General features: G+C 37.2%; 1 protein-coding gene across 27 annotated transcripts in view; it reads left to right on the top strand.

The window, feature by feature from the left end:
• TTN (titin) overlaps nt 1-17,538 on the top strand; it is a 249,366-nt gene that overhangs the window by 115,050 nt on the left and 116,778 nt on the right. For 20 of the 27 annotated variants that reach the window (XM_086750513.1, XM_086750508.1, XM_086750509.1 and 17 more), the window contains 18 exons: nt 311-394; nt 869-949; nt 2,144-2,227; nt 2,456-2,536; nt 4,320-4,400; nt 4,581-4,691; nt 5,963-6,043; nt 7,116-7,196; nt 7,444-7,524; nt 7,840-7,923; nt 8,254-8,385; nt 13,098-13,208; nt 13,558-13,662; nt 13,917-14,000; nt 14,966-15,049; nt 16,549-16,632; nt 16,893-17,003; nt 17,353-17,457. In XM_086750513.1, the coding sequence (XP_086606639.1) occupies nt 311-394; nt 869-949; nt 2,144-2,227; nt 2,456-2,536; nt 4,320-4,400; nt 4,581-4,691; nt 5,963-6,043; nt 7,116-7,196; nt 7,444-7,524; nt 7,840-7,923; nt 8,254-8,385; nt 13,098-13,208; nt 13,558-13,662; nt 13,917-14,000; nt 14,966-15,049; nt 16,549-16,632; nt 16,893-17,003; nt 17,353-17,457 (1,665 nt within the window). The remainder of the gene's footprint in view (nt 1-310; nt 395-868; nt 950-2,143; nt 2,228-2,455; nt 2,537-4,319; nt 4,401-4,580; nt 4,692-5,962; nt 6,044-7,115; nt 7,197-7,443; nt 7,525-7,839; nt 7,924-8,253; nt 8,386-13,097; nt 13,209-13,557; nt 13,663-13,916; nt 14,001-14,965; nt 15,050-16,548; nt 16,633-16,892; nt 17,004-17,352; nt 17,458-17,538) is intronic. The other 7 variants (XM_086750517.1, XM_086750516.1, XM_086750515.1 and 4 more) reach the window with 4 other exon arrangements.

The raw sequence follows: 17,538 nt of genomic DNA, 5'->3' as shown, positions 1-17,538 counted from the left end.
ATATGAATTATCAGAATTAAATCAGCGGGAAAGGGGAGTTAGTTGATAGGAAATTAAAACCTTACCATATTCTGAAGGGGCATTAATAAAAGCTGATAGTTCATGAAACCTAATTGTTAAGGCTTATCTCCATCAAAAAATCACCCAGCAAGAGCCTGCAAGGTCACCACTGAACAGCAATTGGGGACACTGTATTTTCTATTCTTATACATTTTCTGACTCTTTGCATTATTTACTTTTTGTTTAACTTCTATTCTTACATAATATTCATACTGTAAAAGTTCTTAAAAAAACACCAATGTCTTTAAAGTGCCAGCAGCCCCGAAGAAACCTGTTCCAAAAGAAAAAGTACCACCTGCTGTTCCTAAAAAGGAAATAACTCCGCCAGCTAAAGGTATACTTCCTCTGCATTGTCCTCATGAATCATGAACTCTGATTTCAGTCTTTTGTCTTCATTATTTGTTGACAAAGATGTGCATATGTTTTATGTCCCCACGGTGTTTTTTTCAACTGTTTGTGATTTGAATGTTTTTTTGCCTGTTGGTTTCAAGTCCTGTGTTGAAAATATGTGAGTCGCTGTAAAACACCTGTGTTCTGTCATTAAGCTACATATGAAAGTAGTTCAGAAATAAATTTTTTTTTTGTTCTGCAAAGGAAGGAGATTCCTCTATCCAAATGTATGTCCATCTTTCAATAATATTTTAATATGTTATTCTTCTGTCTAATCTTCAAAATTAACATAGATGTTCTTTAAGTGGACATTTAATCCTTTGTGGTTTCATGAATCTTCTTTGTTACATTTGGTCATCTTCTTTCTAACGTCTTCCAAATAAGTTTGACAGTCCTGAAAGTAAATTGTTTCTTAAAGGGACAGCCATTCTCAAAAGAATTGTCCCTGAAGAAAAGAAACCTACACGTACACCTGAAATAGAAGTTCCACCAATGAAAGGTAAAGGAACCTTTGATATGAGACTTTATGGAAAAGAAATATTAGTTTTAGTTTTCCCGACTAATATCTTCTAAAATGTTCCTCACGTTCTTTACGCTATGTCAAGAGTATTTAGTCCCTAAGTGCAGAACCAGCTCTCAGTGATAAATTGAAATCTCTTAGGCAAACATTTCAGATATGTGCTATACATGTGCTAAACAGTAAACACATTGATTTATGAATGAAAACATGCTGAAGAGGTATCGCTACTTACAGTGCTAGTATGTAAACCTTCAGTGTTTTTTCATTTGCAGTATAGATGTGAATTTAGTTCAAACTGGGGTTTTGAAGCCAATACATTGGTCATTATATTGGTGGAGAAGTAATAGGGCAAGAGCTAGTAAGTTAAAACCATTAAAGCTGTTACATATATCAGAAGGAAAACCATGACAATACAGAAGAAAACCAAATGGCTTATGTTCTCTGGGAGCATAAAATATAAATTTCTTCACATAATTAATTGTTCCTGCAAGACAGTTATAGAACTGTATAATATTTCATTCTTGAAAAGGCACAGTATTTGGGACCTCAAAAGAACTTAGATTTCTAGGTTTATTTCGGTTTGGGATTTTAAAAGTTGAAAATTGTTTTGAAGTTACTAAAAGAAAGCTAGTATCTTTGAAGTTCCTGAGTTTCATCAGAGAGTTGTCCTTGAAGAGAAAGTACCCACCATCATTTCTACAGAAGAGGAGCCTCCTTTGTATTAATGGGAGGAAGAGACATAAATAACAGAGAAATTAAGTTTCTGATCTAGGAAAGCACTTTTGCCACACTGGACCAAGGAAATGAACTTAAGTAGACACTGGTTTGAGAGCCATCCTGAGTAAGACTTCATTAATATTTGAGCTGGGATATAGACAGTTAACACCAGATGACGATGTGTGAAATTCGATTGCAACTTCTGTCTAATACACAGAACTAAGTAACTAGAAAATGAAATTAAATATTTCCATAAACTTGTATTTTACTAATTGGGAATGGATACGTCTAGCAATAGTATGTAAATGATCAGGCTGAAATGAGATATTTAAATAACTTATGTTCAAATAGCTCTTTGTCCATATATGTGTCTGCATTTTTGCATTATAAGTTGTCTTTCTAATCTTGTCCTGTAAATAATATTAAATTATGTAAAATAAACTAATATATTTAAAGAGCCTGAAGTTTATGGAGAAGTTCCAAGAGAAGAAAAAGTGCCTGTTATTATTCCTAGTGAATCAGAAGCCCAAGAAGCTAAAGGTACATCAACTTTTCAAACAATTTATAAAGCATAATAAAAAACATAAACATAATTTGTATGTTCCCTACAAATTAATTATTCATCTTGATTATTCCATCCATGTGCTAATCTGTTCTTTAATGTGTTAATTCTAATGTTTCCTTAGATGCTATGTGTCTGTCATTGCTTCTCTGTTACTTACATTTTGTATATTATAATGTTCTTTTTAAAATGTAATATCTTTGAAGTACCTGCAGTGACAAAGAAAATTGTCCCACTGAAGAAAATACCTGCTGCTGTACCTACAGAAGAAGCTCCTCCAGCTAAAGGTACATGATCTCCAAATGGATTTTCTCTATCCTCTTTCAAAAGTGAGGTACCAAGTGAAAAATTCAAGATGCTTGTTTTTCTTGAACAACATGACCAGGTGCTATATACACTGTTATCTTCCATTTGATCTCGTGTTGTAAGAGTAAATTTTGTCTGTTTGTTTGTTTTTATCTCAGAAACAGAACATACACACAGGGAGATCAGAGATTAAAAACATAATCATTTTGTAACCATTTACAAAGAATTCAAAAATATTTCAACATCTTTCTTCATCTGTTAAACTAATTAACAATTACTAAGACAGAATAAGTCATCATCCAGGAAAACAAATTCAAGGAACATTCTTATTTTTGTCTTATGCTAGCAACTGCTCAAACAGATTGATGCAATCTGCATCAAGATTTTCAAATTTAAAAAGACAAAATTAGACAAATACAAAGAAATTTAGTAAACAGGAAATTCACAGCAAGGCCATGGATTAGCCTTATATTTTTTTGACTTCTTGACTCATATTCTATTTCCCAAAATATTTTCTATGATGATATATTTTTTAAAAAATCTAAAATGATGGGGCAGAAGCATGTCTGCAGAAGCACTCTTTGCAGTCATGTCAGGGGCTTTATTAAAGTCAAGATTAAGTAAGATTTTAAATCAGGAGAAAATGCAAAGCCACAGTTGTTTTTTTTTTCATAGAAACATAGTTTTGTAATAAAATTCCAGTGCTGAAGAACTCTATAGATGTTTGAAACATAAGTTAGTTAATTTCACTGCAGTTTTGCCTTCCTTTTATAAGTAATTTTGCAATTTCAAAAAATAAAATCCTTTAAATGACGAAGTTCCTAAAGATTATTTAATAAGAAAAAAAACCCCAAATACTGTCTTTTCAGAGAAGGGCAGATTCAGAACTGTAAGGGCTATGACTTAGAAAAACAGTGAATTCCAGAAAGTGAAGTTGTTGAGTTGTATTCACAGGTTATACCATGTATTTTCATATTGTTCTAGTAGAATTTTTTATTGTTTTACAGAACTGTACTACTGATTTCCTAGTGTAAATTTATGAAATAAAACAATATATCTAATTTCTTGAGGTACCAAAGGAAGCTGTCTACAAAGAAAAAATACCTGCTGCTTTACCTAAAGACGTTTCACATCTTAAAGATTCAGGAAATTTTGAGTAGAATTTGAAGGATAAAAAAGATTTTTTTTAATATATAAATCTTTAATTATTTTGAGAACTTTCTGTCTATCATAAACTAGAGTTTAGTTAGGAGCTTTAGTTAGCTGCAACAGTATAAAATCAATTAAAAAGAAAAATTTGAAATTATATCACCCATTCTTTTTCTTAAGGGGAAAATTATCTTTATGTGCAAATCAGAATGGGAAAATTAGCGTTATGTGGCAATCTTTATGAGACAATCAGAAGAAACCCTGCTACTTGAGGTCAGTCCAAAGAGAGAAAAAAAAAATTAAAAATAGAAGTGGTGACAGAGCTTAGACAGACAGAGTCTATCTCTTTGCATTCAAGGAAGTAGCTCAGTTTATGACATATCATACATCTTTCTTCTGGCAAGCTGCAGAGTTCAGGTCAGGGTAGAACATGGGATTTTTTATTTTTCTTCCCTCATTTGAGAGAACCCTATTTTTGAGGGTAGATATAAAGTAGACCTGTGTATCTTAAGATAAGCTTGAATATTTGATGTATTTGTTCTTTATATTTCACATTGTCTTACTTTCTGAAGATATTCTAAGTTAATTTAAGTATTTCAACTAATATCTTTCAAGTACATGAAGTTTATGAGGAGATACACATAGAAGAAGAAATTTCTACTGTTCATAGAAAAGAGGCGGCTCCGGCACCTAGAGGTATATATCTTCATGTACTCCAGGAGAATTATATTATCCATGTTCATTGTTTAATTCTTTTTCAGTGTAATTAATATTTGTGTTCATTCTTTTAGTACTTTACTTACACTACAAACTTGGGATTTTTTATGAATAGTGTTTCTATTCTATATAAATTCTTAAAACTAACTATCTTTAAAGTGCCCACAGTTGTTAAGAAAGCTGTTCCAGAAGAAAAAGTGTCTATTGCTGTGCCTAAAAAACCAGAACCTACTCCTGTCCCTAAAAGACCAGAATCTCCACCATCTAAAGGTACTTTGATAGTCCTAACAGAACTGAGGTCTTTTGCTAACATCTTTTCTGTTTCTTATATAATTTCTGATTGAATGGTTCATGGTCCACTTGTGTCAAATTTTCCGTTCCGTTTATGTTGTATATGTCCATTTTCTTATTTCTCAACTCATCTTTATATCACAAAAGTAAGTTAAAATCAGTCAATATCTTTCAAGTGCCTTAATTCCCCAAGGTAACTAACTATTCCTGAAGAGAAATCTGTCCCTCTGCCTAAAAAGCCAGAAATTCCATCTGCCAAAGGTATAGGTCAACATATCCTTTCCTTCTCCTTTTTCTTCAAGTTTCCTCTGCCCCTTGTTTTGTTGTTGTTAAATCATCAAAATTAGTTGAGTATGTCTATTTCTTCTGTCCAAAGTAATCCATTCTGATGGCAGAGAAATTGTATCAGAAACTAGTCAAAGGGAATAAATATAAGGAAAATTAACTGAGTCAACACACAGTGAGATTTCAGGACAAAAATCTTCAATTCATGGGTGTTTATAGGTACTGTAAACAGCCTCAAAAATTCTATCGATACTCAAGCAAGAACTATATACGCTTCCTCTTTCACATTGCTCTTGTTAAACTTAGGGGTCAACTGATTTAATTTTGAATGGAAATAGCATTAGGCACAGAAACCAGTTGGTACAATTCCTTCAGATATTTTAGAAGTCTGTCTGAACCAGCAGTTTGTGTGGTATGTTACCACTGCATGACAAAAGATCCCCAACAAAGTCCCTTCAAACTGCCAGGGGAATAGAACCACGGAGACTTTTCAGAACATGCAACTGTTGTCAGAATATCCTTATACATGCACTTGTTTTGTCTTATTTCTCTGTATTGTGTGTTTAATTTTTGTAATTCTTAAATGTATACTAATATCTTTGAAGTGTCAAGGGTACCTAAGAAACCTGTCTCAGAAGAGAAAGTAAATGATGCTGTGCCTAAAAAGGCAAGAGTAATACTACCTAAAGCTTTTATGTCAATAAAGGCGATTCTGAGGAGAAGACTTCTCTTTCTCTTGGGCAGTAGGGTTTACAGTAAAAGAAAAAATTACCCTTTATTTCTCACTTATAAAAAAATCCTAGTAGTATGTAATAGTATGCAACATTTTTTTTGTGTGACATATCTCTTCTTATATCAGATCTTACATTTCTTTTTGATATTCTTCTTGTGACACTCCTTATTCTTAATCTAGTTGTTTTTAAATGCCTTAAATGTAACAAAAATGAATGCTGTTTTCTTTCAAGTGCCAGAGGTGCTGAAGAAAATTCCAGAAGAGAAGGTACCCATTGCTGTGCCTAGAAAACCGGAACCACCACCAGCCAAAGGTATGTTGCACTACAGATAACTAAAGTTTGGAAGAGAAAAAAAAGCTCTGCCTTGGTTGTGCAGATTAGGTTTTTGATTGATTGTTTGCATTGTCCTATTACTTTTATTTTCTGTACCTGCAGTTCTATATATGCTATTATTTTGAAAATCCTTCTTTTTGAATCACAGCTGTAATCAGACTATGACTGTGTTGGAAACACTGATGTGGCTGGGCAGAGACAAGGCTGATATTTGTGAACCACAGCAGAAATCTTAAAGAGAAAACAGGGCTACTGTGATCTGAAATACTCCTGACTAACAATGAAAAATTAGCCCCAAAAGAGAGTTTAATAACTTCAAAGTGTAGAATAACACAAGAGAAAACTGTCCATGCATAAATGAAAAATTGATACCAAGAAGTCACTGTGCATAGAAGAATGTGACAAGGCATACAGAATGGCAGCCTTAGTCAAATGAAGATTTGGGAGGCAGTTGAATAAAATGGAAAAATAATGTCATGTAGAAGGAGAAGAAACTCCAAAAGACACTGAGGTCTTTCCTCAGACTTTACAGGAACAGAAAAAAACCCTTAAGTCAATAAACATGTCAAACCAATGGCTCCATTAAGAACCTCTCTACTTCGCAATTTCTACTGAAAAGTTTTGAAAATAGCTGTTAAATTCAATATAATAACTGAAAATAATATCTTTCCTTAAAGTGCCTGAAGCACCCAAGAAAATAGTTGTAGAAGAGAAAATCAGTTTCTGTGCCTAAAAAGCCAGAAGTACCACTTGTCATAAATAAAACCATGACAATAATTTGTCTTACTTTCACTGATAAGATATTTTTTATACTATTTCTCTGTCTTTCTATCTTATAAACAGTGATTTTTTTGCATTTCATTTTTGGGAGCAACTTCTTTACTTCTCTCAAATGACTCTTGATCAAGATAGAGAGCAAAAAGCCTATTTGGTAAAGGGTATTAAGTTTAATTGGTGTTACCTGGTGTCCTTTTGTTTGTTTCTTTTTCCACTTCAATGCTATTTAAATTTCTTTAAATTCTTAGTATTAACATAATTATTAATTTCAAAGTGCCAGAAGTGCCCAAGAAAGTCCCAGAGGAGAAAATACCAGTTGTGGAACCTGAAAAACCAGCAATTCCACCAGCTAAAGGTACTTGTCATTATGACAATTTTATCATAATCAAAAAGCTATAGTTGTTTTAACACTATAGAAGGCAGTACCCAAGACCTCTGTTAGAATTTTCTTCTGTTTTCAAATGTTTTTTCTAGTGCAGAAATGTTTTGTGTGAAAAAAAATAGATCTTGGTAATCAGTGTTCTCACTGATATTTGTTCTGCTGTTATGCTTTAATGTTGTTCATGAAATTCTTACAGTAAAAGTTATTAATATTTTTTAAGTCCCTGAGGTACCAAAGAAAGCAGTCCCAGAAGAGGTTTCAGTTAAAGTACCAAAGAAACCAGAACCTCCAAAACCTAAAGGTAACTGCTCTACACAATTAATGGGGGGGAAAAAAACCAACCTTCATTGTCTAGGGTACCATTGTAACATATTGGCAATTTACTTTTACTATAAATGTTCTATAAAATATTTTCATTATTGAAATTGTAGATTTTGCATCTGAATCCCAGTGAGACATCAAAGAGAATTTTCTGTAGGCAAGACAAAAAGTTGATATTCACATCCAAAACCACTGATGCTTTTGATGTCCCTGAGTTTTAGTTTTTCTTAGTGTCTTAACACTGCAGACATATGTTTGAATTTCACACAAATAAAATTAATTACTTTCTTTAAAGTGCCTGAAGTGCCCAAGAAGATGATTTCAGAAGAAAAAGTACGCATTGAAGTTCCTAAAAAACCAGAACCACCACCTCCCAAAGGTACATGTTCCATACTGATAAAATTGCAATAATTTTTTATCTGTTCCTCTAAATATTATATTTTTTAAGCTTGTGTCATCTTCTTTTTTATATTCTAATATTTATAAATGTTACAGATTGTGTTGTCGTCTTCACTTGTGAATAGCTCCCAGTAAGCTACAGTGGCTATTAATGGTGTACATCAAGCAATATGAAAAAAACAAAGCCTATTTATAAGGGGTATTTTTTTTTCTCATGCTATTTGATAATTTTCACCTTGGAGCTATTGTTGCCTTTTTAATTCCTATTTTTCAAATTCCTTGAAAGTAAAACAAATAAATATCTTTAAAGAACCTGAGGTGTCGAAGAAAGTTGTTCCAGAAAAGAAAATACCTGTGCCTAAAATACCAGAACCTGAGGTTGTGCCTAAAGAACCAGAACCAGAGCCTACACCTGAAGAACCAGAACCTCTACCAGAAAAAGGTAAATCTCAAAACTAATAAAACAACAAAAGCAATATTTTTCCTCTTTTCTTTAATATTGTAATTTTCCAGGGGTTCTGTTTTCTGAGATTCTAAATTATACTTGTTCTATCTATCTGCATATGGGTATGAAACAGACACATGTGGGTCTGTTTGAAGAATAGTGACAAATCTCGGATGCCTGAATTGCCTGTATTTCATACTTCAATTCTTCTTACTATTTTGGATTATTCTTACTATTCTGCCCACTTGAGTTCATGAAAATAACCACAACTAATATCTTTTACATGATAACAGTAGAAGAAAAGAAAATACCCATTTTAGTAGCTCAGAGCAGAAGACATCGATGTACTTGAAATACCAGAAGCTCCACCAAGAAAAACTAGATGCCATCACTGATAATTCTTGAGTCTTCAGCTTATTACCTGCAATGTTATTAATATCTTTTGTTATGTCCATTCTGTTTATAATTACAATTGATTTTACTTATAGATTAATTTACACTATAAGTGCATGTGTGCATTTGCATATGGGAGTATGAGTCTTGGGGGGAGGGGAGATGTGTACATTTGAGAGAAAAGGGAGAAAAGCCACAATGTGGTATATTCATCCTTAAAAAGGCCAACATAAATGATCAATACCTGATATGTTTTTAATATTTTAAAACAGTTGTGTGTTTATGTTTTATAATTCACTTAAATTTGGCATGATTGTGCAGTTGTTACATTTAGAACTAATATCTTTTATGTACATAAAGTGGCCAAGACAACTTTCCCAGAAAAGAAAGTGCCTGTTCCAGTTTCCCAAAAACCAAAGACCATTGCAGGACCCCCAAAACCAAAGCCTGAAGAGGTGGAACCTCAAGAACCGGAATCTGTTAGAGTGGTCCGAAAACAAAAGCCTGTTGTGGCACCCCAAAAATTAGAGCATATTGTGGAATCTGAGGAGCCTGAGATCATTTTTTCACCCCACAAACCAGAATCTGTTGTGGCATCTCAAAAACCAGAGCATGTTGTAGTGCCTGAGAAACAAGAGTTTTCTGTTCTACCTGAGGAACCCAAGCTTGATGTGCCACCCCAAAAGCTAAAGCAAGGTGTGATGCCCACAAAACAAAGGCCTGTTGTGGAACCCCGAAAACCAGAGCATGTTGTAGTGCCTGAGAAACCAGAGTTTGTTGTTCTACCTCAAGAACCCAAGCTTGATGTGCCACCCCAAAAGCTAAAGCAAGGTGTGATGCCCACAAAACAAAGGCCTGTTGTGGAACCCCGAAAACCAGAGCATGTTGTAGTGCCTGAGAAACCAGAGTTTGTTGTTCTACCTCAAGAACCCAAGCTTGATGTGCCACCCCAAAAGCTAAAGCAAGGTGTGATGCCCTCAGAACAAAAGCCTGTTGTGGAACCCCGAAAACCAGAGCATGTTGTAGTGCCTGAGAAACCAGAGTTTGTTGTTCTACCTCAAGAACCCAAGCTTGATGTGCCACCCCAAAAGCTAAAACAAGGTGTGATGCCCTCAGAACAAAAGCCTGTTGTGGAACCCCAAAAACTAAAGCCATTCATGGCCCCTGAGGAACCTGAGCTCACTGTCATACTTGAGGAGTTACAGACAGTTGCATCTCTCCAAAAATCAGAGCGTGTTGTGGTGCCTCGCAAAACAAAACCTTTTGTGCCACCCTATAAAACAGAGCTGCTTGTAGCACCTGAAGAAACAGAGTTTGTTGCAGATTTCAAAAAATCAGTGCGTATCGCAGTGTCCCAAAAATCAGAGCATGTTGTGGCACCATGCAAGCCAGAACCTGTTGTGGTGCCTGAAGAACAAGAACCCATTTTAGCACTCCAAAAGCCAGAGCCTCCTACAGTATTTCAAAAACCAAAGCCTGAAGTGGCACACACAGAACCAGAGCCTGTTTTGGAACCTGAGGAACCACCACCAGCCAAGCTGGCCAAAAAGCAAGAGAGTGTTGCTACACCTGAAAAACAAGCAGCTCCACAGTCTAAAGGTACCTCTTATGAATAGGATCTCTTTTTCTTTTCTTGAGTATACTATCTTTCACTGCTTGTTTTAAAGCTTAATACACGTAACTAAAAGATACTAATATCTTTAAAGAGCCTGCAATGCCCAAAAAGGCTGTCCGAGAAGACAAAATTCCTGCAGCTGTTCCTGAAAAATCAGAACCTCCATCAGCCAGAGGTACATGTTATCACAAATACATGATAAACACACCTAATCTTCTTAAGTATTGTCTTAACCTCTTTTGTTCTGTCTGTTGTTTTGAATCTGAGGTTTTAAATGATGCTTGCTAAACAAATAACACTATGAGTGTGTGCAAATTGTTACTTCAGAACATTTCTATTGTCGTCTGTGTTTCAGTCTCTGTACTTATGTTCAGTTGTATTGTAACTGTAAAATGAGATGTACTAATATCTTTGAAGTGTCTGAGATGCCTGAGAGGGCTGTCCCAGAGGAGAAAGTGCCCATTGCTGTACCTAAAAAAACAGGAGCTCCACTTGCTAAAGGTACATGCCACCATGATTATCATCATAAGGAAGGGTTGGGTTTTTTTTTAATTAATCTTGTTTTCATTTGATCTTTCACTGTATATACTCTGATATCTAAAATGTGAGAGAGATGTACTAAGTGTGAGTTGCTGTGCAGTGGTGTCAAATGTTTCCTCAACTAAAACCATCCAAACTTCATTATACTGGGTGGTTTTTTTGCATATTTAAAAAGTTCAGGAGGTAAGACTCAATTTCTTAGGCTGTAGCAATAGATCAAGCAGGTATGATGAACCGCTGCCTACCAATAAATGCCAAAATTTTATGGATACTGACAAGACAACGAACTGCTGTTCACATTTTTAGTAGGGATGGTTTAGTACTTGGTTTAGTGGGACTTGGCACTGTTAGGTTTACGGTTGGACTCGATGATCTTAAAGGTCTTTCCAACCTGAATTATTCTATGATATTACAAGAAAGGACAAAATAAGCAGAAACTGAAGGAGTAGCAGTTTCTGCACAAAGAATAAAATAATTGCAAACATTTTGTGTAGGCATGGGTAGCATCATGGAGCAGAATCTTTTCTTTAAACTATTAATTATAATTTGCCTGTGTTTTAGTCATATGTCAACATTCTCCACTCTGTGATTTGTTATTACATTGTATGAATGCACTAAAGAGTTGAAAAGTTCCTATGAACACTTAATTCACTGAGCCTCATAAGAGGCATTTATTTTCTCAGAGTAATCAGGATGAGAGTCTTTATAAATGAAATACTAAAAAATTACTTAAGATACTCTAAAACTGTACACACTATAGACTCATGCAGTGCTGCATAATTTCATTTCCCTTAGAAAGTCCCAAGCACTGGCCAGAGAAGTAAATGTTCCCTCTACCACCAGATTATCTTCATCTGAAATACAGTTACATTCCTCAAGTGAAGTGCCACATCACAGTGATGATATTTAAAGCATTTAAATAATTTAAATGATATAACAGGCAACAGTTATAAGCAACATCTGTTGATAAGAAAGGAAGCCAGAGCTGTTACAGGAAAGAATGTGCAAGGCAAAAAAAAAGAGAGGAAACAGACAAAAAAAGAAAAAGAAAGGTGAAGACAACTTAAAGGATAAAAACATTTATAACATCCAAGTCACAGGTAAAAAAAGATGATAGTGATTGCCAAAACCAGCACAGAACACAAAGTCATGAATGATACATGACTGATACTCAAACACAGTAGGATTCCATAAATAAGTCTCTCATCAATGGTTACATTTTCTACATTTCCACCTTGACTCAGAAACAGAATCTCTAAGGACAGGATTATAGAAGACCTGAAACCTCACAAAGTTAAAAGCCCCCCACATGCTTATACTGCCAAAGGGATGAAAAAAAAACAAAAGAGAAATAGAGGAGATAAAGCGTAATGATGATGGGTTTTCTGTTCTTCGCTCTGTCACTGCCCACACTGCTGAATGCAAAGCACCAGCAGCTTCATGAGGAAAGGCAGCAGATAAGACATGGGCTGAGGCTGCTCCCAGGGAAGTGTCAGATCCCAGCAGGGCTCAGAATGGCAGTCTCTCCTCCCAGGGAGGGAAGGCAGCTGAGGAAAGAGGGGGCTGTCTCCTAATTCACATCTCGCCCTTGAGCAGGACCTAAACACAGCAAGTATTTTCCTCACAGAAGCCACTCGGCATCACCACTGTGCTTGGGCCCATATGTGGTTTTCTGTGTGAGGGAGTGAGTGAGGCAGCCACAGGTCAATACCGGGAAACCAGAGTGGTTTACCTTAATGAGCGCATCGCTAGTTCACGTTTTGTTGTTCATCTTGCTGTTTATTGTACAAAACTGACTGTTACTAATATCTTTGAAGCACCTGAGGTGCCCAGGAAACCTACTCACAAGGAAAAAGTACGTGTGGCCATTCCCAAAGCACCAGAGCTTCCAGCACCCAGAGGTACTTGTCTTCACAGATAACTTAACAAAGAAGATACTTAATCTTCTCTTCTTAAGCGTTGTCCTACCCTCTCTTGGCCTGTCTCTGTTTCCAAAATGAGACTCTCAAGGCCGTGCACGCTGGGTAAATGGTGTTGCACGTGTGCGTGAGGTTTTGAGCTGCCTGTTGTGATGTTCTGTGTCTGTGTTGCCCTGGGGTTTTGTTCCTACTTGGCATGTGTTTTCACCAATGTAAAATGAAACACACTGATATCTTTGAAGTGCCTGAGATGCCTGAGGCAGTGGTCGCAGAAGAGGAAGAGGAGGAGGAAGCAGCAGAAGAGGTGGCACCGGTTGCTGAGCCTGGAGAGCCAGAAGCTCCTCCAGCTGAAGGTATACGGTGGTGTTCTGAAAGAGCCTGCCATGCCCTGCAGGTTGCTGCAGCACTGAGCGCTCTTTGCCCTTCTGTATTCTGTGGGGAGGGGTGAAAACAGCATTTGGTCCTGTTGTGTCTGTATGTGCCAGGACATGGCTGCAGGAGAGGGTGGGGCTTGTCAGCAAGCACTGTTGTAAGCCCATGCTTTGGCTCTTGCTGCAAGTTGTCCACGTGAAGGAAGAGTGGTTGTCTGAAGAGGTCTCTCTGCTAGTCTGTCAAGGGTTTACTTTCCTGCTTTCGTGCTTGCCATTTGGCTGTATGCTGACCTTTAGCTCTGTTAATTAAAAGGAACTAATATCTTTAAAGTGCCTGAGGTGGCCGAGGAGGAAAAGGCAGAAGAGGAGGTGCCAGCGGTCATTCTCCCAAAGCCAGTGTCTGTGCCCAAGAAACCAGAAGCTCCACCAGCTAAAGGTATATCTTCTGGGGCAAGTTGCTTTTTATTTTAGTGTATTGATTAGTGTTTTCATTTGTTATCCCTTCATTTGTGTAAGATTTGTTATGTGACCTCTACTGTAGCTTCTACTGTGCCTGTCTCTGCATTTGTGACTAACCAGCCGTAGAGGAATGTTATAATGATAGAAATATCTAAACTCTTTGATTTTGTTGTCTTGTGATCTCTTGTATTTTTTTAACTGTGAAATTAAGAGGAAATAATATCTTTCAAGTGCTCAAGGTGCCCAAGAAAACTGTCCCACCAGAAAAAACGCCCATTGCTGTACCCAAAAAGCCAGAACCACCGCCAGCCAAAGGTACATGTCATCACTATTAATATCATCATTAGAAAGAAACGTCATGCTTTTCTGGACTTAAGTTGAACTGATTTTACTGGTGATGACCTATTGGGGATAGTTGCCTAAGAAATATGAAGTGCGATGTGGACTGTCAAAAACATGACAGAAGAACTACATTCAATGCCTTGAAAAATATCTGCAGCTTTCTGAAGTATTTGTAAAGTTTAAGAATTAACATTTACTGAATACCTAGTTTAAACAGAATAACATGTTGTTCTGAAGGAAAGACTGCAAATAAGGCTTCACTTTAAAGAACATAATGTTGCATACCTGAATTTCCTAATAGACTTATTGCTGGATGGCAGCAGCAGTATCAGTTCTCTACCTCTTTAAAGGTTAATTTAGTACTAGTATACATGAGGTAGATTTGCTAGCAGAAGACTGGATGTATCTGCTGATAAACTTGTTAGCACATGAAAGGGTCATTAGTATAATCCAAAAGAGAGGAGAGGAAGTATGTATTTTGGTAAACAATAGAATCAAAAAGACAGGAACTGTGGAAAATTGAAAATAAAGAGGATGCATCAAGAATGGAAATAACTAACAGAAAAAAAGTTGTCATGATAAAGCAAGTGTTACTTTTCTGAAATACTTATATTACAATGACAAAGTAGTCATGAACGAAACATAAATGATACTTAAACGCAGTAGGATTCCATTAATGAGTCTCTCATCAATGGTTACAAAGAGGGCATACGTTTTCTACATTTCCACCTTGACTTAGAAACTAAATACAGAATTCCCATCTCCAGCATGACCTATTTGACACCTTGGTCATTCCATGTGTTTGAAGCATAACTGATGACCGAATGTAACCACAGCACTTCCTCAAAGAAGACTGCATGCATGTATTCTAGATTGCCTTATTGTTTCACGTACATCTGTAGTGCCCACAAAACTAAAATATACTAATATCTTTGAAGTGCCCAAGGTGCCCAAGAAAGGTGTTCTGGAAGAGCCCTTGCCTGTAACAGTTCCAAAAAAGCCAGAACCTGCACCACTTCAAGGTACCTGCCGCCAGCCTGAATGAGATGATTTCTTACTGTCTTACTTCTGATGTCTGTTATCCTCTCCGTTTGTGATTACCTGAAATTTCTACATTTTGTGCTGTGTAGACATTCTGTTGTTAGAATGACAAATTCATAGGGAACACGAAGGACTCCCTCAATCTCCTTTATATGTGTTCAGAATAAAAAATTTTATATATCGAAATTGACAATATACATAGGAAAGAGAATTCTAATTTGAATTTGTAATATAAAAGTCTGTCTTTATCATTTTGCCAAGAATCTCAAGTAATATAAATGGCTTTTTTACCCAAAGCCACTTTTTACCCTTTAACCATTGCCAACTGGCAACCCTTTCCTACTGTTTGATAGTAACAACCAGACACAGTCATGACACAGCAATATTAAAAAACCAGAAAAACAATCTAAAAAAAAAACCACATAAAAACTGAATACTTCAGAGAGAAGGAGAAAAGCCAGGTTAAATGGACTGTGAAAGAACCGAAGTTGCTATGGGAAAAGAAGTCCCAAAGTAAAAAGAGAGACATACCTAAATATGACACTGATATTTTAAGATTCGAGCATATGTGACCTGGCCCTAGATCTCAAATAACAGATTCTCTGAACTCATTAATAAATGCAGTGGTTCTTGAAATGCATGGCAGGTGAGGATGGTCTTCATTCTGTGTTCAGATTTCATATGAGAAACACATATGGCTGTAGTCATAAATTGATGTAACTTATTCTGATCATAAGCCCATGGGAACCCAAGAAAGTGGGTTCTGCAAGTCTACAATCAGATTACATGTAATTAATAGGTGCAAGACCATCAGATCTTCTGTATTTGTGCAGAACAATTCTGCATCACACAAAGAAGGAGAACAAGGAAACTTGCTCACTCTGCAGGTAGCCCTTTTACCCTCGCCAAATACAATCTCTAAGGACAGGATTATAGAAGACCTGAAACCTCACAAAGTTAAAAGCCCCCCACATGCTTATACTGCAAAAGGGATGAAAAAAAAACAAAAGAGAAATAGAGGAGATAAAGCGTAATGATGATGGGTTTTCTGTTCTTCGCTCTGTCACTGCCCACACTGCTGAATGCAAAGCACCAGCAGCTTCATGAGGAAAGGCAGCAGATAAGACATGGGCTGAGGCTGCTCCCAGGGAAGTGTCAGATCCTAGCAGGGCTCAGAATGGCAGTCTCTCCTCCCAGGGAGGGAAGGCAGCTGAGGAAAGAGGGGGCTGTCTCCTAATTCACATCTCGCCCTTGAGCAGGACCTAAACACAGCAAGTATTTTCCTCACAGAAGCCACTCGGCATCAGCACTGTGCTTGGGCCCATGTGTGGTTTTCTGTGTGAGGGAGTGAGTGAGGCAGCCACAGGTCAATACCGGGAAACCAGAGTGGTTTACCTTAATGAGCGCATCGCTAGTTCACGTTTTGTTGTTCATCTTGCTGTTTATTGTACAAAACTGACTGTTACTAATATCTTTGAAGCACCTGAGGTGCCCAGGAAACCTACTCACAAGGAAAAAGTACGTGTGGCCATTCCCAAAGCACCAGAGCTTCCAGCACCCAGAGGTACTTGTCTTCACAGATAACTTAACAAAGAAGATACTTAATCTTCTCTTCTTAAGCGTTGTCCTACCCTCTCTTGGCCTGTCTCTGTTTCCAAAATGAGACTCTCAAGGCCGTGCACGCTGGGTAAATGGTGTTGCACGTGTGCGTGAGGTTTTGAGCTGCCTGTTGTGATGTTCTGTGTCTGTGTTGCCCTGGGGTTTTGTTCCTACTTGGCATGTGTTTTCACCAATGTAAAATGAAACACACTGATATCTTTGAAGTGCCTGAGATGCCTGAGGCAGTGGTCGCAGAAGAGGAAGAGGAGGAGGAAGCAGCAGAAGAGGTGGCACCGGTTGCTGAGCCTGGAGAGCCAGAAGCTCCTCCAGCTGAAGGTATACGGTGGTGTTCTGAAAGAGCCTGCCATGCCCTGCAGGTTGCTGCAGCACTGAGCGCTCTTTGCCCTTCTGTATTCTGTGGGGAGGGGTGAAAACAGCATTTGGTCCTGTTGTGTCTGTATGTGCCAGGACATGGCTGCAGGAGAGGGTGGGGCTTGTCAGCAAGCACTGTTGTAAGCCCATGCTTTGGCTCTTGCTGCAAGTTGTCCACGTGAAGGAAGAGTGGTTGTCTGAAGAGGTCTCTCTGCTAGTCTGTCAAGGGTTTACTTTCCTGCTTTCGTGCTTGCCATTTGGCTGTATGCTGACCTTTAGCTCTGTTAATTAAAAGGAACTAATATCTTTAAAGTGCCTGAGGTGGCCGAGGAGGAAAAGGCAGAAGAGGAGGTGCCAGCGGTCATTCTCCCAAAGCCAGTGTCTGTGCCCAAGAAACCAGAAGCTCCACCAGCTAAAGGTATATCTTCTGGGGCAAGTTGCTTTTTATTTTAGTGTATTGATTAGTGTTTTCATTTGTTATCCCTTCATTTGTGTAAGA

This window comes from Chlamydotis macqueenii, chromosome 6 (genome assembly GCF_036417535.1).
Source record: "Chlamydotis macqueenii isolate bChlMac1 chromosome 6, bChlMac1.mat, whole genome shotgun sequence".
Lineage (NCBI taxonomy): Eukaryota > Metazoa > Chordata > Aves > Otidiformes > Otididae > Chlamydotis > Chlamydotis macqueenii.
This window is presented reverse-complemented; position numbering and strand designations above follow the sequence as displayed.